The sequence below is a fragment of the Apostichopus japonicus genome, chromosome 20 (genome assembly GCF_037975245.1).
Source record: "Apostichopus japonicus isolate 1M-3 chromosome 20, ASM3797524v1, whole genome shotgun sequence".
Classification (NCBI taxonomy): Eukaryota; Metazoa; Echinodermata; class Holothuroidea; order Aspidochirotida; family Stichopodidae; genus Apostichopus; species Apostichopus japonicus.
The window spans coordinates 34,918,376-34,939,558 of record NC_092580.1 but is presented as its reverse complement, the minus strand read 5'-3'; the positions used below and the strand labels follow the sequence as shown (position 1 = coordinate 34,939,558).

At 41.2% G+C, this 21,183-nt stretch overlaps 1 protein-coding gene across 2 annotated transcripts in view; it reads left to right on the top strand.

Annotated features, from left to right (window-relative positions):
- LOC139961256 (gamma-tubulin complex component 6-like) overlaps positions 1–21,183 on the top strand; it is a 90,983-nt gene that overhangs the window by 13,742 nt on the left and 56,058 nt on the right. For both annotated transcript variants that reach the window (XM_071960340.1, XM_071960341.1), the window contains exons 4-6: positions 3,960–4,054; positions 5,129–5,204; positions 8,856–8,906. In XM_071960340.1, coding sequence (XP_071816441.1) covers positions 3,960–4,054; positions 5,129–5,204; positions 8,856–8,906 — 222 coding nt within the window. The remainder of the gene's footprint in view (positions 1–3,959; positions 4,055–5,128; positions 5,205–8,855; positions 8,907–21,183) is intronic.

Below are 21,183 nucleotides of genomic sequence, written 5' to 3'. Positions count from 1 at the left end.
GCGAAGCTTCTTTCATCCCCGGAAAGCTGTTTAACCCTCAATACTGACTTTGAAACCGATCCATCTAATTGCAAGAAACTTGTTGAATGCTTCAAGTCATTAATTGGCCACACTTTAAAATCCTGTTAGTTACTGTATGTTCAGTACTGTTGAATATTGTGATACAATATGTGGCAAGGAATCAATAAGCCATGTGGCTCCTTGTTTGAAAAAAAATTTGAGTTGATTTTATAAATACTGCATTTGATATCATTCTAAATAAAAAATCTTTTTCTTAAATAATATACAGTAGTTCATAAGCTTGATTCAATATGTTTGAAAACATTCCATTGAATTTTTATATTCATACTGAATTATGAAAGTTGTTTACTATTAATATGAAAAGTCTCTTAAATTTATTTAATGTTTGACTATCTAGGATGGTGCCTTACTGTACATTGACCATTGGCATCTTATTTTCAGTACTACACAGTAGGTTTGGTGAAGTTTGTGTCCCGATGCAAAAACCGACTTTAAAACCTTATTAGATATTGATGAGTACATCAGCAAAAATGAACAAGATATTATGTAGGATTTGATAAGAAAAACTTTCTTTACCTATTTCTCTCTCTTAAAGCTTTGAAAATATTTCAGTAAGCTGCAAGCAATTTCTTGCTTTTATGGATAATTCTCTAGATGTAAATGCATATATACATGTAATTGTGTTACAGTAATGCAGAGTTTAGCTGGGTGTAGCACATAGCTTAAAGATAGGAGAAACATGAAACTATGAAAGCAGACTGTAGTAGAGGTTCTAAGATACGATCATAATGAATAACATAAACCTTGGTTTAAATCTCAGCAACCAAACATAATGCCATCTTTGTGATTTCAAGTCACTTGCAGATCTTATAAAATATTAGTTTATATGATAAATCAGAAGTAGCAAGCAGAACACTAGTGCCGCTGGCCAATACCTTCATGAATCAGACCCAAGTTGTAAGTAATCTGAAGGTTGTTATCAATACTAGCTGCTGAACGCTGGATAGTACTTGCCTTTAGAAGGACTGGTCGTTAACAGCACTTTGCAATGTAAATGTTTGTTAATGAGACGAGGAGACTGCTAGGAATTTATCACTTTTCCTGAGAGAGAGATGGTTGAGTTGTGATACTCTGTGAAGTATGTATTGTAATATGCTCACATTTCCGGAGATGTCATACAGAGGTTTTTGACAACTTTTTCTTCAATTCAAATGAATTTTACTCTTTTGCTTGAGTTTTTTGGTGACAGCTACCTGTAGTTCAAATTAATATGCCAATTTCCGTACATACAGTACAGTATATCTCCAGATGACAATGTTATGTTGGCAATTTATTTCTTCACTGGACAGACAGTCCTTGAAGTATTGTTTACGTTTGTGATTAACATGAACAGGAAATTAGAAGTGAAAGAGAAAATGTACTTTACAGTGGATTTATCATTATTAGTCATTAATAAATTTCTGAAGATTTAAAAAATACTAGATAATTGATCTTTCATAAAGTTTATTGAGCTAATAGTGCTTCTGGTCACTGAAATTCTCTAGTAAAGCTAACACAGCATAAAGAAAATCATACACCTATGTACATGTTGTCTGGTTTTCTTTTATTACCATGCTTTACGGACATTTAGTATCCATGTCACTAAGACCTGTCCTGCATTACTGGCAAACCATTAATGCTCTAGTAATGCCAACACAGCGTAAAGAAGATCATACACCTATGTACATGTCTTGTTTTATTTTACGACCATGCTTTACGGACATTTAGTATCCATGTCACTTAGACCTGACCTGCATTACTGGCAGACCATTAATCTCCAGTAATGCTAACACAGCATAAAGAAGATCATACACCTATGTACATGTTGTCCGGTTTTATTTTATGACCATGCTTTACAGACATTTAGTATCCATGTCACTAAGACCTGACCTGCATTACTGGCAGACCATTAATCTCCAGTAATGCTAACACAGCATAAAGAAGATCATACACCTATGTACATGTCTTGTTTTCAATTATTACCATGCTTTACGGACATGAAGTATCCATGTCACTAAGACCTGTCCTGCATTACTGGCAAACCATTAATGCTCCAGTAATGCCAACACAGCGTAAAGAAGATCATACACCTATGTACATGTCTTGTTTTCAATTATTACCATGCTTTACGGACATGTAGTATCCATGTCACTTAGACCTGACCTGCATTACTGGCAGACCATTAATCTCCAGTAATGCCAACACAGCATAAAGAAGATCATACACCTATGTACATGTCTTGTTTTATTTTATTACCATGCTTTACAGACATGAAGTATCCATGTCACTAAGACCTGTCCTGCATTACTGGCAAACCATTAATCTCCAGTAATGCCAACACAGCGTAAAGAAGATCATACACCTATGTACATGTCTTGTTTTCAATTATTACCATGCTTTACGGACATGAAGTATCCATGTCACTAAGACCTGTCCTGCATTACTGGCAAACCATTAAATGCTCCAGTAATGCCAACACAGCGTAAAGAAGATCATACACCTATGTACATGTCTTGTTTTCAATTATTACCATGCTTTACGGACATTTAGTATCCATATCACTAAGACCTGTCCTGCATTACTGGCAAACCATTAATGCTCCAGTAATGCCAACACAGCATAAAGAAGATCATACACCTATGTACATGTCTTGTTTTATTTTATTACCATGCTTTACAGACATGAAGTATCCATGTCACTAAGACCTGTCCTGCATTACTGGCAGACCATTAATCTCCAGTAATGCCAACACAGCGTAAAGAAGATCATACACCTATGTACATGTCTTGTTTTCAATTATTACCATGCTTTACGGACATGAAGTATCCATGTCACTAAGACCTGTCCTGCATTACTGGCAAACCATTAATGCTCCAGTAATGCCAACACAGCGTAAAGAAGATCATACACCTACTGTATGTACATGTCTTGTTTTCAATTATTACCATGCTTTACGGACATTTAGTATCCATATCACTAAGACCTGTCCTGCATTACTGGCAAACCATTAATGCTCCAGTAATGCCAACACAGCATAAAGAAGATCATACACCTATGTACATGTCTTGTTTTATTTTATTACCATGCTTTACAGACATGAAGTATCCATGTCACTAAGACCTGTCCTGCATTACTGGCAGACCATTAATCTCCAGTAATGCCAACACAGCATAAAGAAGATCATACACCTAGGTACATGTCTTGTTTTATTTTATTACCATGCTTTACAGACATGAAGTATCCATGTCACTAAGACCTGTCCTGCATTACTGGCAAACCATTAATCTCCAGTAATGCCAACACAGCGTAAAGAAGATCATACACCTATGTACATGTCTTGTTTTCAATTATTACCATGCTTTACAGACATTTAGTATCCATGTCACTAAGACCTGACCTGCATTACTGGCAAACCATTAAATGCTCCAGTAATGCCAACACAGCGTAAAGAAGATCATACACCTATGTACATGTCTTGTTTTCAATTATTACCATGCTTTACGGACATGAAGTATCCATGTCACTAAGACCTGTCCTGCATTACTGGCAAACCATTAATGCTCCAGTAATGCCAACACAGCGTAAAGAAGATCATACACCTATGTACATGTCTTGTTTTATTTTATTACCATGCTTTACGGACATGTAGTATCCATGTCACTAAGACCTGACCTGGATTACCTGACAGACTGTGTTAATCTGTCATTATAGAGCCATAACCATGAATTAAGTATATCATACTTCATCTCAATGAAATTTCCAATCCTAGCTTTATCAATTGAAACTTGACCATTTAGCCTTACATGCCCCTTGAAGAAGTACAGTATTAAGCACTCTCGTGCCACTTACATGTTCGACTTGGATCAAATCCCCTTCCATTACCTTCTTTCATTTCCCAGAGAAAACGGATAAACACTTCAGGAGGTCCTCTGCGGCCAATGAAGAGTGATTGTGCCGCTGAGAATAATGAAGAGTATTCCATCTCCCCCATCAGGTAATACATCAGACTAGACTGCACAGTAGCCTTTATAGTGATTTATTCTTCTCTTAATTGGTTTGTAATGGGGTAAGAGGTAAGGAAGGGGAACTTGTGGGGTTGTGAAGGGGACGTTTAGTGAAAATAGTACATTAATAATATAAGATATTCAGGAAAGCAATGTATTCTTCTCTAATGTGTTTCTCTATGTCTACTGTATTTAATTGTCTCTTACTGTATTGTGTTTTCTACCTGAAATATGCTGATTGTTGTGATCCAATTCCATGCTGATCTATCCATTTTCTCCTAAATTATTATATATTTTCTAATTAGTTTTCTTTCTTCAAGTGCTTAATGAGCCATCTTATCCATACATTCCAGTATTCTCATACATGTGCGAGTTCATCTGGAAAGTTGTACCCCAGTCAGTTTTAAATAAAATTAAAAATTGAAATATATTAACCTCCATGGTTTTGAATTCCATGTTCCTCATTTATGAGGTTATACAATAGTATTTAACAGTGAGGCACCACATGTGTTGAGGTCCTCCAACAGTTTAACTGAATGAGGTTATTCATGTCATGTAGTCATAAAACAGTTCCTGCTTTAAGTTTGTTTACAACTCATCCTTACTTTGTACCATCTAGGGGTTGGAACTTAGCTGAAAATAACTTGAATGGGTTGCCTTTCGTTCTTAGTTTACACAATTTCTACTTTGCTTTCCATTCACAAGATTCTCTTATTATGAACCACTTAAGCCCCTCAGCAATTTTGAGTTTATAGTTGCTCTAGAATATCACAGGTAAAAGGTTTGGAAGAAATTTTACCTTTGGTAATTTAAGTTCAAGAAGAAAGTGAAGTGGCAAAGTGAACGCCTTTTTAAAGTGTTGTCCAAGCGGTTGGTAGTATCATTTGAGCTGAAGATGGATATATCTTCATATCACAGATAGACTAGCATGTGGTGTGTGATTCTTTAGACACCTTAAGGTGTATTTCCTTCAGGCAGTTCTAATTGTGTAACCTGAGAGGGCTGTCAAATAATCAGTTTAGTGTCAGACTCTTTAAGTCAGGTGACTATTAATTTTCTTACAGTGAATGGCTTCCTGGCTCTCATAGTAGCACGGTGGATGGCCTCAGTAGAAGCACGTCTTGGGGCACTGATTTAAAGGTTAGTCTATGGGGAGTTTCACCTAAATCAAATCAACAGCCTAAATTTGTGTCGTTATATCTGACTTTCACAAGAAATGGGCAGGGCAAAAGGTTGTAGAGAAAATGCAGATGTGAAATTGAGTATTTTGTTGCTTTTAAAGCCAGCCAAGTGTATGATGACTTTCTGTGTTAGATGGGGGTTTTCTATTACTGTATACGAGGGAAGTGTCCCATGAGGAATAGTAGCATTTCAAAGAAGTGGAAAGTCTAAGAATTTTAACTAACAAACTACAATCAACTGACAGTGCTTTGTGAGTGTTGCATTGTACTATAGACGTGCAGTGTTAATGTTGTATAGATCTTACAGTTACAGTATGTGCTGTGTGAGTGTTACATCCCTGTGCCAGCATCAGTGTATTGCATTGTACTACTGTATATGTGCTATCTTAATGTTGTATATTGTGCTGTGTGAGTGTTACATTCCTGTGCAACTTGTGCATCAGTGTATTGCATTGTATAATATGTGTGCTATCTTAATGTTGTATCTTGTGCTGTGTGAGTGTTACATCCATTTGCCAGTGCTGCATTCAGTGTTGCAGTGTACAATAATAATAAGAAGACTTATAATGCGCACACACCACTCAAAGAATGTTCATGGCGCAAATGACAATGAGAAATGATACAAATAATACAGAATAATACAAAACAATGACAGAAGAAAAACTTTATGGTATAAGATCATATAAAAGCTTTTGTCATTAAGTGGGATTTTATGCTCTTCTTAAAGTTAGAGAGAGTAGATGTTTTTCTGATTTTTAAGGGAAGTTGGTTCCATAAGCGAGGGGCAGAATCAATAAATGACCTATCCCCCCAAGAATGTTTGGATTAATTTCAGATAATAAAAACTGAGAGCTGGATCTAAGATTACGAGAGGGGACATAAATATGTAATAAGTCAGAAATATACATTGGACCATGTCCTTTAAGTGATTTATAAACAATAAGGAGAATTTTATACATAATACGATATTTTACAGGTAGCCAGTGTAGGTTTTTTAAGACAGGGTGGATATGACAATGCTTATGAGAATGAGTTACAATACGCACGGCTGAGTTTTGGATTAATTGGAGTCTATGAATCTGTTCATGTGGAAGACCGAGGAGTAAGGAATTGCCCATATCCAACCTTGAAGTGATAAAAGAATGTACAATTTGTTTAGTTGCCTTATCATTTAAATAGTTTCGTAATTTGTAGATGCCTCTGAGATGAAATGCAGCAGAACTTGTTATTTTGGAAATGTGGCGTTTCATAGACATATTGGAATCGAAAATTACACCAAGATTACGCACATGAGTGGAAGGGCGAACCTGAACATTACCAATTGATATGAATGGAATATTAATTTTAGCAAGCTGATGACAAGAACCAAAAAGCAAAAACTCAGTTTTTTCTTCATTAAGCTTCAAAAAATTACGTCTCATCCACAAACGGATATCATTGATGCAACTCTCAAGGCATCTGATGGCTTTAACACTCTCATCTTGAGAAGGACTGAAATCAATGTAAATCTGGGTATCGTCTGCATAAACGTGATATGAAATATTGTGCTTCACCAAAATTCTACGATTGGAAGTGTATAAATAGGGAACCACTGAGGTCCAAGGACTGAACCCTGTGGAACTGAATAATCCATGTATACAGGATTGGATAATTCATCCCCAATACAAACATATTGAGGTCGTCTGTTTAAGTAAGAGTTGCACCACTCCAGAGCAACAGCATCAATACCCACGAAACTATTCAAACGCAAAAGCAGAATTTCATGGTCCACAGTGTCGAATGCGGCACTCAAGTCTAAAAGGACCATAGCCACTATTCTACCATTATCCATTTCAGAAAGTATATCACTGCTTACTCGAAGTAGAGCAGTCTCAATACCATGGTTAGCCCTATAAGCAGATTGAAATGGATCATAGACATCATTGGTATTCATATGATCAGTAATGCGACTAGAAATAATGCGTTCAATAGTTTTCCCCAAGAATTTTAGGTTTGCCACTGGTCTGTAATTCTTAAAACTTTCTTTATCTAAGCCATCTTTCTTAAGAAGTGGCCGGGTGCAACCTTAAGGCTATCAGGAAAAACACCTCGTTGAATGGATTTGTTAATGATAATAGATATATATGGCACAATCACAGTTATACATTTCTTAAGCAAGTATGTAGGTAATGGGTCAAGTTCACATGACTTTGAAGGTGAATTCATAATAACATTATTAACTTCTTGAGTATTTTTAAGACGAAATAAAGATAATTTTGAAATGAGTTTTTCTTCCTTCTGAAATTCAGAAGAATCTTCCAGAGAGTCAGTAATAAATGATTTACGTATAGTTTCAATTTTCTGAAGAAAAAGTCTGAAAAGTTATTTGCAAGAGCATTGTTTGAGACAGATGTTGGAAGAACAGTGTTTCTTGATCTATGTAGAAGACTGTTTACTATTTTAAATAGTTTCTTTTGATCACCTGTGCACAAATCTACTTGGGCAGAGAAATATTCTATCTTGGCATGTCGGACTATAGGTGCAATGTTAATGTTGTATCTTAACTGTTGGTGCAGTGTGAGTGTTACAGTCCCAGCCAGTTCTCATGAGTGTTGCATTATACTGTTGGTGCTATGTGAGAGTTACAATCCCTGCCAGTTCTCATGAGTGTTGCATTATACTGTTGGTGCTGTGTGAGTGTTACAAACCCTGCCAGTTCTCATAAGTGTTTTGCCTTATACTGTTGGTGCTATGTGAGAGTTACAATCCCTGCCAGTTCTCATGAGTGTTGCATTATACTGTTGGTGCTGTGTGAGTGTTACAAACCCTGCCAGTTCTCATGAGTGTTGCATTATACTGTTGGTGCTATGTGAGTGTTACAATCCCTACCAGTTCTCATAAGTGTTACTTTTGTACTGTTGGTGCTGCCTTAGTGTATTGCATTTTACAATAGGTTTTGTGTGAATGATGTGTTATACTGTAGGTGCTTGTTAGTGGTAATGTTAACTTCAGAAAAAGATAAACATCACTGAGTACACCGATGTATGTGCAAATAAAAATTCAGTGTTGGAGGATATTAAAACATAGAACAGTGTATGTGCATTGCAGTAACTGATGAAAGCTTTAGGCCAGAGACCTGCCCATTATTGGCTGATCAGTTGGCCTTCCAAAATAAACATGAGAACTAAAAGGAAAATTGTAAAAAGATATGTACATTTATAATCCACTTCACAGAGCATTTACAGTACTAGAGTATGTGCACTGATGTACTGCATATCTGCAGTAGTTTATATGTATTGCTTGCTGCTTGATTGACAATGAAAGAGGGAGATGGAAGGATAAATCTCTATTTTTACCTGTCAGATGAGTTATGAGCAAACTTTAATAGAAATGTCATCATAGTAATTACTGTATTTTCGTAGGAAACTAGAAATTTTTTCAGACTAACATCCAAATGTCCTAAATAGCTTTTTGATGTCCTGCAGGCTGTGACTGCCTGTCTTTCCTTTTTCATTAAATATCGACCCTTAGGCAGAGGGAGATCTTTGGTGATATTAGATTTCAAGGCGAATATGATCTCTCTCAGCAAACAGCTCTTATAATGTACTTCTCTTTTGTCCTTCTGCTCCAGATTCTTGAGGCCAAACCAGGTTTCTCTCTTCATGGTTTGTTCGATCCCAATGTGAGTCTGCACGTTCTTTGGACTTTTTTTGTAATCATTTTATGGTTTAAAATGATAACACATTCCACTTAAAATGCATTTTTTTTTTAATTTAATCAATTCAATTCTTGAAACACATATGATTAACAGCAGGGTGCTTTTCCTTTTACTCTGAATTTCAGGGAAAAGTTATCAATCAGAAATTACTTTCAAACAAAACTTATAGTGGCGGAAGTTAATTTCGTTATCAACTGTGGAGTTCTCCATCACTTGGGATAACTGCATCCTGAAAATTGGCTGTTTTGCAAATCTAAAACTTTGACAGTTCATGAGTTATGAAATTATATTATAACAGCAGAAGAGTGACATCATCACAGCAACAGACCTGAAAATGTCTTGTAATGCAAAACTAATCTCTGTGCATTTTGAGGGAACCTTGAGCTCATAGCATAATGGAAGCTAAGAATACAAATCACAGGACAATAACCGGTCAAGAAGGTTAGAAGAGCAAGTTAAAACTTCAAATGAGTATTAATTAATTAATTAACTGAAAGACTAGCCTCTGTTGGAATGCACTAGTTACCACAAAACTGAACAAGATAAAATAATAGGACTGCCCAGATCACGTATTAGTTTAGTTTAATTTACTTCGCTCCTCGCTTACCTGTCTCCTCACAACCTCATTCTACCGTGCCTATAAAGTCCTGGTAAAATAATAACACTGTGCGCCCTCTATGACCGAACCCCCCCCTCGGTCACTCCTCACTACTCATTCTACCATTAAAAGTGTCTTCACGTGAATTTCTTGTGGATATATTTCCCTTGGATTTCGTCTTGGTTTTCTTTAGCGATCTTTGGAAGTTTCTTTCCTCGGATTCTTAGGAGTATTGCAGTCCTTTCCAGCCCGATAAGTATCCTTTTTTTGTTGAAAGGGAGGGTTTTGGGGACTGTTTTTATTCCTAGTGCATTTCCGCCCTTTGATTTTTTGCGGGGGTAGCAGTTCCGCGAACTGCCTAGGTTTCCCGCCATTTTCCCTTCCCCACGCTATAGGCGTGTCGTTGTATTTTCATGTTCATAGCATGTCTACATTGTATTTCTATTCACGATTTCTTCTTCTATATTTCGCTCTCTCATGTTCTTTTTCAGCTTGTGTTGATTTTGTTAGGCCACTTCGTAGCGTTTTTCGTATTTTGCCGTTGCTAGGTTACGCTACGTACCTCTACTCACCGTTATGTACCTCCCGTTATCTCCCGTTCTCTTGTTAGTTTGCATTTTTCCGTAAGCTTAAGAGTTAGTCTTTCCTTAATTCGAGCGTTTTAGTTTGTCTCGTAACCAGCTAAAGCTTTTTAACTACTCGATGTTTCGGCCAGGTAGAACCTGGGTCGAACACGATTTGTGTCCTAAGTGTAGAACCTACACCAGACGGGACCCACGCCTGGTCTGCATAAATTTTTCGCCAGCCCAGTGGCACTAGATAGACCAGTGGCTTACAAGTCTAAGAAGCAAGCTTTAGGGCAGGCTGGACTTGATTCCTTAGGCCATCGGTGCCCCAGAAAAAGATATAGGAGAGACAAGAGAGAGAGAGAGAGAGAGAGAGAGGAGGAGGGAGAAGTGGTGAGAGAGGTGGAGGAAAGTGGCCAGGAGAGGGCCGAAGGAGAGGTGGAGAGAGAGAGAAAGAGTACCCCTAACGGTCCCGGCGACGTCCGGTTGATTACGGCCACAGGGAAGGGCAGGAGCAAGGCTCCTGCCAAGAAAAGACCTCTTGAGAAGAGGCACGGCTCGGCCGGGCTAGAGGCAACGTCTCAGTCCAGGTCGCAGCAAAGAGTACCCCTAACGGTCCCGGCGACGTCCGGTTGATTACGGCCAGAGGGAAGGGCAGGAGCAAGGCTCCCGCCAAGAAAAGACCTCTTGAGAAGAGGCATGGCTCGGCCGGGCTAGAGGCAACGTCTCAGTCCGGGTCGCAGCAAGAGAGACCCATGGAGCGCGGGCTACAGGCCACGGAGAGCTCGGGTCCGAGAGAGAGAGTACGACCGAGGGGTCGCTGAAACGGAGCCGGTCCCATAGCAGGCTCCGGGAGCCCGGGTCCGGCAAGAAAAAAATATTAAAAAAAAAAAAAAGAAAAGAAAAAAGAATCCCACCGAAAAGGACAGAATGTCCGGGTCGAGGAGTACCGGCGTGGTGGTACCCGGCGTGGTACGCACACAGAGACGGGCTCCGGGAGCCTGGGTCCGGCGAGGCCCCGGGTCCGGCGAGACCCCGGGTCCGGCGAGACTCGAAGGGAAGGCAGAACCGAGGTTTCACTCCAGATCCGAGACCGCCCCCGGAGCCGGGAACCAGAGCTATACAATCGACTGCTGGGTCCTCAGAGATTGGCTCCGGAGGGCCCGGGCCCGACGAGAACGGGGATGCAGGGGCAGAAGCCCGGTCTGCAGATCTCCAAACGCAGGGATGCCAACTAGTACGATTTTGCCGTATTTTGTACGGAAAATTGTCAAAAATACGGTTTTACGTTTTGTTCTAAAAAAATACGATTTTCCATTATCAAAAATGCGATTTTCCATTATCAAAAATAAGTACAAAAAATAAACGACTGGCGGCTGCTAAATGAGACTAATGCCAATCTTAGGGTTATAATTAGTGTTCAAACGATTAACTGAATCGGAATCGGAATCGGTACGATTATTGCATAATCGGAACAATTACGTGGAATACCAGTTATGTCATACCGATTATTCAAAAACATATGGAAGGGTGAAAATATCATTATTCAAAAACATATGGAAGTTGAAAATATCAACTTATGTATAAGGTTTGTTCTTTTACTACGAAATATTAAAATAATGACACCCTCTATACGTCTTTCACGATGTAATTTCATCAAATTAGGCTGCCAGGGTCGCCAATTTTGCTTCCCTCGTGGTTCGTGACTTCATATTTCTCGGCACAGTAAGCATGGTAACAATACCAATTTCGCGAATTAACGAATGTGCTGGACAGGGTTGGAAATAAGCGGGTGGCGATTAACGATTCGCCCTCGCAAGTGCTAAAAAAGCCCTCCTAAAGCACAATTACGGGTGCGAAAAAGAAGAGAAATATAAGAAAATCGCCTTCGTTATATCAGGTGTCTGTGTAAAATTAATTGTGACATGCGTTTGCTTTAGCTACCTAGGTTTGCAGTTGCAGCGCGAATCGCGCAAACAGTTCTCACAATCCCGCAACAAATTTGAAGCAGAATCACCGGGACAATAACCTAAAATCCCCACAAATCTCCGACCACATGGTAGCCTTACTTCACACTAAGTCAACATGGAAATCAAACCTAGCCATCTGTTAATTCGCTCTAGTTGTGTCGCAAATAAAAAATAAAAATATCCATGGAAACTGCAATCTTCGACCACATGTTAGCCTAACAACCACACTAATTCAATGGGAAATGTAGCCTAACCATCGGTTTGCCAAAAAAAAAAAAAAAAAGGCGTAGCTTAGTTTACAACTTTCAATTTGCTGGATATCGGCATTTGTTTGGAAGGTATGTGCTATGTCTTAAAGAGGGAATGTTGTTTTTTATATTGGAGTAGTTTCTAGTTGTTATTAATTCTTTACATCAATTTGGTAACATTCTAGAGTAATTTTAAACAAGTTACGATGGTACAATTTGCTTTTCAGTTTGATTGGCCTCAGCTTACATTTTCTAATAATTAATTTCTAATAATTTTCTAATCCTGATTTGTTCCCCGGCAAGGACGACCTGGTTTGCAGAGCGTCGGGCAACCTGTCCGGCCTAGACGACGAGGTCGACCCCTAGATTTCGGGGTTACAGAGGACGGTTACTCCCGCTTCCCAGAATAGGTGGAGTGTCCCCCCCCCCCCCGGAACTAGCAGTTTGAGCGGCGACTACAGGTTCGAATCATTTGCGGGAAAACACCGCTACCACTACACATCCCAAATGTGTGTTTATTTATCGAGTACCTGCGGACACTCAGGGGTCATATTCTCCTCGCTAATTATACTCCTCTCTAATCATAATTCATCGCCATTTGCCTAGGTTAAAATCTTACTTGTGTTTAAAAACACCGTCGTTTAAAACACTGGTGAACCCACTTCCAGAACATGTTAAAATGCGTAAGACTGAGGGGTTTCAAATCGGTTCTCATGACGTACAGTATTCCGTTTACTTTAAAACCTTGGCAAACTGCTAGGAAGAGAACTTTCTCGAGACTTGGCAAAGTGCCAGGAAACATAACGCTCATAGATCCTTGGCAAACTGCCAGAAAAAAAAAAAAAAAAGGTACAACGTGGCACATTTGTTAAGAGAGGAGGGGGGGCCAAGCAGCCACCTGGCTTGACACGTGTAAGCTCAACTTTTACCGCAACGAGCTATCGACTACGTGAGCGATCCTATGGAATAAGCCTTTCTTCCTATTTCTTTGGTGAATTACCAAGACAAACGCGTTAGTAAGTTGAAAAAGGGGTAGGATACAACCCCAGCAAGTTACAAGCGCTAACACGCTCCGAACATACAGCATGCGCTTCATGAGCAATGTTCGATGTTCCGACATCTTAAGCAGAGTTGCATTTCGTAGCACCTGATGGCCTAGTCTTGACTAGCCTAGGCGCTAGGTGGTTTCAATAGGAAGCTGGAAACCTTTACTGCACTACGAAATGGACACATCTCGACAGGAAGAGATTTGAGAAGTAACGGGTACGTTATCATAACATTCAATACGTGTTTATTACGTTAAATGTGGTGTTGATAAAACGTTGACATAAGATGTCTATGAGATATTACGTTATATTAATGTTATATTAATGTCTTAACGGAAATTGTTTTGAAATAATAGCCCCTAAAGGGTTTCGGTAACATATTTCTTACACCTCTAATAACGCTATCATAGCAAAAGACTAAACATTTAGTAACGCCTTTGTGTTTGCTGAGTAACTCCCTGGACTCCGTTAAACAGCCAGGATTTATGAGGTGGAATTTCTACAAACCCACCCTACACATCCCCTGTTGGGAGTTTGTTCCTGGTGAGTAGGGCTGTAGCTTAGTTAGCTCAGTGGTTAAACCCGGTGCCTTCCAATCAAAAGGTCCCCGGTTCAAGTCACCCCAAGATTAATGTATGTTGTCCAGTTACAGAGCTGTTGACAATTCATAGTCATGGACATTAAATACGAATGTACGAGACTGACTTTGGTCAGCTTGCGGCTTTGATAAGCCAATGGGGCTTCTTCACAAGTTCCTACTTGCAGGATGATCTAAATTACATACACAAATACATACATATACTGTAGTTGTAAAAGCCACATAGCAGCTGTAGCATTGATTAAGACTCTGATGAAGCAAACTATCCATTCAGTACTCAATTTTTGGAGAGCACTGTGGTCAAGCGGTGTAGGCAGTGTACTGGTGATCTAAGGCTTGCAGGTTTTAGTCCTGGCCAGATCATTCTGTTGTTTCCTTGGGCAAGGCACTTTATCTCCATTGCGTCTTTCCATCCAGGAGGGATTTCTCTCTGTTTAACAGGTTATTTTTGAGAAGGGTAATATTGCTAGCGCCTCTGGCTTCGTTATCGATAGATAGGCCGGCGCAGTTCAACCCTCAATATTATTATTAATATTATTTTTCATGGAAAGAACCTCCATGAAACCTCCCTACAGGGTACAGCTTAGGTCTACATCATCAAGGCAGTACTTTTCTTCAGAGGTTTTCTGATTGCAACTGGTTGATAACTAAAGGGGTCATCAGCGGTACTGTGGTACTGCAAGCAGTACTGCGAGTGCTGCTGTATTGCAGGCGCTAACAAGGTCATCATACAGGCCACTGTCCTTGACTTCTTTAGCAGCATATACAGAGAAACCAGCTTTCCTGCACCACAGTGGCGTCAGCAGGGCAAAGGATCGGCCCCAACACCCTACTTGCAAAGATAACCAGGTTTCATGTACTTCCGCCTCGCTCTCAGGACTGTGGGGTTGGGGCTCTCTGGAGCCCTCCCAAGCCCAAGTACAGGGCACTTTGATCACCATCCTCTCAGACAACACGATGGTGGTGGCATACTGTACAGTAGCTACATCAATAGACAGGGTGGCACCAGGGCAGAGAGACTGTGCCGTTTGGAATGGGAGACCCTCACCACAGCTGCAGAATCTGGCACGGCCCTATGGGTCTCCCATATAGCCAGAAAGGAGAGTGTGAGGGCCGATGCTCTGCCCAGGGGACAACTCGACCCCGACGAGTGAACCCTTCGCAAGGAATATGCGGTAGGTTTTTCCACATGTTCGGCATACCTCTGATAGACCTGCTTACGACAAAGGGCAACAATGGGCTGCCCATCTTTCGTAACAGGCGGTCCCACCTGCAGCCTTCCACATAGCGCCAGGTCCCTGCCTTGAGGCGGACCAGAGGTTTAAATTCTTCCCCCCCCTTTGGCATGATCAGCCAGATACTGAGGAAGATTCGCAGCTCCAAGGGTAAATTCATCCTAGTGGCTCCCTCCGGACCCCGGGTCCCAGGCCGCAGGTCCCACACGCAGGCCCCAGACGGGGACGTCTGGTTTTCCAGACGGCTCCACGCTGGGCATTAGCCCAGACATTGACCAGCTCACCAAAGGCATGGCTAATCGCCGTCCACGAGTCAGACAGTTAGCCCCCTCTGCGGGGCTCTCAGCAGTGCTGCATGCCCTGGCAGGGCCGCTGTACGAAGCAACGGGGAACGCTCCCCTGGCTGCTCTTACAAAGAAAACACTCTTCGTCATTGCGGTAGCGTCAGCGTGAAGGAGTTACCTCCAAGCCCTAACAACCAAACAGAACCACATCAGATTCGAGGGCCATGGGGCGAGGACGGTTCCAGACCCGTCCCTTATTGCCAAGAACCGAGCCTTGACTTTCTTGCCCGGGGACATTTTCTTTCCGGAAATCAAAACCCTTTCATCAGTGGCTGAGGACAAGCGATGGTGCCCAGTCAGGGCACTGAAGTGGTACTTAAACAGGACAGAGAAGTTGAGACAAACAACCTCCCTTTTCATCCTGCCATGACCACCTTAAACAGCAGCCGCCAAGGATACCCTATCCCGATGGCTAGTAGAGATGATCCGCCCGTTCACGATGGGGGGATACCCGGCCAAGAGATCACAACATCAGTGGGGCCTCGGCTTCCACAGCTCTCTCTGCCGGTATCCCGATACAGGACATCCTCAAGGTGGCAGCGTGGAAAACACCAACTACGTTCGTCGCCTGTTACTTACCTGACACTCTACACGCCGAGGCAGCTTTTAGTAGCTCGGCGATGCGAGGTCCGGTTGGTACTTGGTCCCACCCCTCGGGCCTCCCACCATCGGGCAGTGCCACTCGGTGCTAAGGTTGTGAGGAGACAGGTAAGCGAGGAGCGAAGTAAATATTCCAAAACTTACTGGTTTGGATATTTACGAGTGACGAGCTTACCTGTCTCCATTCCCGCCTCCCTCCCCCGAGGGGGTGGGACACAGCCGGACAGGGGAGCAGTCGTTCGACTAGGCTCACGACTCCAAGCACAACACCAGATAGACAGAGCCAACAACTACTAAGAGTCACCGGCCAGGTCTATCGGTGAGGGTAACTTTGCACCCTGTGTTTTTCATATGCGTACTCACCTAAGTTGTCTTAGGGTTAGCAAGTGTTGGGCCTTTACAGGATGAGGCTCCTTGTTAGGAAAAAGGGGTAGTTTCGCCTGCAGGGCTCAGGAGAGTGTCCCCCCCCTTACCCGCTGCGGCGGGGAGGATTACACTCTCCCTGCTAGGAAGGCATCAGTGCCTTTTGTTAAGGGCTCACCTTTGAGAAGTTTAGTCGACGGGAGTCCTTGGGGGTGGCCAGAGGATTCTGGCCACCCCTATTTCGGTGACCGTGAGGCCACTTTTAAGGAGTGGTCTCATGAGTAGTGAGGAGTGACCGAGGGGGGGGTTCGGTCATAGAGGGCGCACAGTGTTATTATTTTACCAGGACTTTATAGGCACGGTAGAATGAGGTTGTGAGGAGACAGGTAAGCTCGTCACTCGTAAATATCCAAACCAGTAAGTTTTGGAATGTTTAGTAGAAAAAAAGGATCAGGAGGGACACTTACAGTAAGTCCCCATCAAGGACCCTATAGAGAGAGAAAAAAAACTGAAGACACAAACACTCAGACCCGATTACAATGCTTAAAGTGCTTGTCCAAAGCATTGAGCATTGAGCTCATAGCATAATGGAAGCTAAGAATACAAATCACAGGACAATAACCGGTCAAGAAGGTTAGAAGAGCAAGTTAAAACTTCAAATGAGTATTAATTAATTAATTAACTGAAAGACTAGCCTCTGTTGGAATGCACTAGTTACCACAAAACTGAACAAGATAAAATAATAGGACTGCCCAGATCACGTATTAGTTTAGTTTAGTTTAGTTTAGTAGAAAAAAAGGATCAGGAGGGACACTTACAGTAAGTCCCCATCAAGGACCCTATAGAGAGATAAAAAAAACTGAAGACACAAACACTCAGACCCGATTACAATGCTTAAAGTGCTTGTCCAAAGCATTCTTAAACCCATTGACACTACTTGCAAGTACAACCTTCTCAGGCAAACCGCTCCACTCATTCACAACCATATTAGAAAAAAAGTTATGCCGAATATTAATCCTACTATGTGACTTTTGGAGTTTAAGACAATTACCTCTGGTACAACTATTGTTAGCAAACATGAAAAAGTATTCTTCCCTTAGTAGTGTTGTATATACTCTCACACTATTACCATGTATTACTTTACCTGTATTCCTCCTGTTAAGTGTCCTATTCTTGTACACCATTAACATATATTAATCCCATACACATGTCAAGGGAAAGAAGCACATATGAAACTTTGTTCCTGCTGTCAAAGTATTGAGATGTGATTTGTTGACATGTCATAATACAGTATTATAGTTTGTCATATGATAAGAACTGACTAAAACAAGTTGACAGGTTACTAGGGAGTAAAGTTGCTGCCAGATGAAGAAACAGGATTATAATAAATCAGCAGCTGTGTGGTAGGAACCAATGCTGTGGATTTATATGTCACTGCTGGATCATGATAAATCAGCAGCTGTGTGGTAGGAACCAATTCTGTGGAGTTATGTATCACTGCTGGATCATGATAAATTAGTAGCTGTGTGGTAGGAACCAATGCTATGGAGTTATATGTCACTGCTGGATCATGATAAATCAGCAGCTGTGTGGTTTGAACCAATGCTATGGAGTTATATGTCACTGCTGGATCATGATAAATCAGCAGCTGTTTGGCAGGAACCAATGCTATGGAGTTATATGTCACTGCTGGACCATGATAAATCAGCAGCTGTGTGGTAGGAACCAATGCTACGGAGTTATATGTCACTGCTGGATCATGATAAATCAGCAGCTGTGTGGTAGGAACCAATGCTATGGAGTTATATGTCACTGCTGGATCATGATAAATCAGCAGCTGTTTGGTAGGAACCAATGCTATGGAGTTATATGTCACTGCTGGATCATGATAAATCAGCAGCTGTGTGGTTTGAACCAATGCTGTGGAGTTATATGTCACTGCTGGATCATGATAAATCAGCAGCTGTGTGGTATGAACCAATGCTATGGAGTTATATGTCACTGCTGGATCATGATAAATCAGCAGCTGTGTGGTAGGAACCAATGCTATGGAGTTATATGTCACTGCTGGATCATGATAAATCAGCAGCTGTGTGGTAGGAACCAATGCTATGGAGTTATATGTCACTGCTGGATCATGATAAATCAGCAGCTGTTTGGTAGGAACCAATGCTATGGAGTTATATGTCACTGCTGGATCATGATAAATCAGCAGCTGTGTGGTAGGAACCAATGCTATGGAGTTATATGTCACTGCTGGATCATGATAAATCAGCAGCTGTTTGGCAGGAACCAATGCTATGGAGTTATATGTCAATGCTGGACTATGATAAATCAGCAGCTGTTTGGTAGGAACCAATACTGTGGAGTTTTATGTCACTGCTGATCATGATAAATCAGCAGCTGTGTGGTAGGAACTAATGCTGTCCAGTTATATGTCACTGCTTGATCATGATAAATCAGCAGCTGTGTGGTAGGAACCAATGCTATGGAGTTATATGTCACTGCTGGATCATGATAAATCAGCAGCTGTGTGGTAGGAACCAATGCTGTAGAGTTATAGAGTTATATGTCACTGCTGGATCATGATAAATCAGCAGCTGTTGGTAGGAACCAATGCTATGGAGTTATATGTCACTGCTGGATCATGATAAATCAGCAGCTGTTTGGTAGGAACCAATGCTATGGAGTTATATGTCACTGCTGATCATGATAAATCAGCAGCTGTGTGGTAGGAACTAATGCTGTCCAGTTATATGTCACTGCTTGATCATGATAAATCAGCAGCTGTGTGGTAGGAACCAATGCTATGGAGTTATATGTCACTGCTGGATCATGATAAATCAGCAGCTGTGTGGTAGGAACCAATGCTGTAGAGTTATAGAGTTATATGTCACTGCTGGATCATGATAAATCAGCAGCTGTTGGTAGGAACCAATGCTATGGAGTTATATGTCACTGCTGATCATGATAAATCAGCAGCTGTGTGGTAGGAACTAATGCTGTCCAGTTATATGTCACTGCTTGATCATGATAAATCAGCAGCTGTGTGGTAGGAACCAATGCTATGGAGTTATATGTCACTGCTGGATCATGATAAATCAGCAGCTGTGTGGTAGGAACCAATGCTGTAGAGTTATAGAGTTATATGTCACTGCTGGATCATGATAAATCAGCAGCTGTTGGTAGGAACCAATGCTATGGAGTTATATGTCACTGCTGGATCATGATAAATCAGCAGCTGTGTGGTAGGAACCAATGCTATGGGTCATATGTCACTGCTGGATCATGATAAATCAGCAGCTGTGTGGTAGGAACCAATGCTATGGAGTTATATGTCACTGCTGGATCATGATAAATCAGCAGCTGTTGGTAGGAACCAATGCTATGGAGTTATATGTCACTGCTGGATCATGATAAATCAGCAGCTGTGTGGTAGGAACCAATGCTATGGAGTTATATGTCACTGCTGGATCATGATAAATCAGCAGCTGTTGGTAGGAACCAATGCTATGGAGTTATATGTCACTGCTGGATCATGATAAATCAGCAGCTGTGTGGTAGGAACCAATGCTATGGGTCATATGTCACTGCTGGATCATGATAAATCAGCAGCTGTGTGGTAGGAACCAATGCTATGGAGTTATATGTCACTGCTGGATCATGATAAATCAGCAGTTGTGTGGTAGGAACCAATACTGTGGAGTTATATGTCACTGCTGGATCATGATAAATCAGCAGCTGTGTGGTAGGAACCAATGCTATGGAGTTATATGTCACTGCTGGATCATGATAAATCAGCAGCTGTGTGGTAGGAACCAATGCTATGGAGTTATATGTCACTGCTGGATCATGATAAATCAGCAGTTGTGTGGTAGGAACCAATGCTGTGGAGTTATATGTCAATGCTGGATCATGATAAATCAGCAGCTGTGTGGTAGGAACCAATGCTGTGGACATGGGCGGCGATCATGGGGGGGACGGGGGGACATGTCCCCCCCAATATTTTAGGTGGGGGGATATAGTATCTAATATCCCCCCCCAATATTTGGTGGCATAGTTTTTTTAAGCATATGTTTTGTATTTTTTTATGATATCGCTAGTAATTTCAAAATAGAAAATGCTTAGATGCAACTTACAAGGCCTGGGAAGTGCCATTTCCAGCGATCTGGGAGGCATTTTCGCGCCAACTTATGGTGGCGCTACAATTAGAAAGTCTGGGTACAAGCTTTGCCCCTCCCTTGGCAAATTCCTCGCAAGGCGCCTGTCTAACCGTGTCACAATGTGTTACTATATATGACCGAAAGTAGTTTTTACTTTTTTTCTCTCGAAATGAATAGCTAGATGGACCGCATCCGTAATGAAATTTGGTTTGCATCTTGTGTATGAGTGTAAGTACGTAAAATCATATATATGATCCACATCGATATGGGTTCACTGGGTTTCCATTTGGCCTGTTTCTTACAAGATTTCTAACCGCAGGTGCCTAGCCAACGGCGGGAGGGGGTGAAGGGGGAGACCGCCCTCCCCCCTCGATCATATTTTTTGGATATTTTCTATGATATCGAAGTTTTATAGTAGCCGTTATAAGAGGTTTTAATATTTGTACACCAATAATTTAACTGTGTCTGAATTTTCGAAAATTCCTTGACCAACATTCTTCATCGTACTTC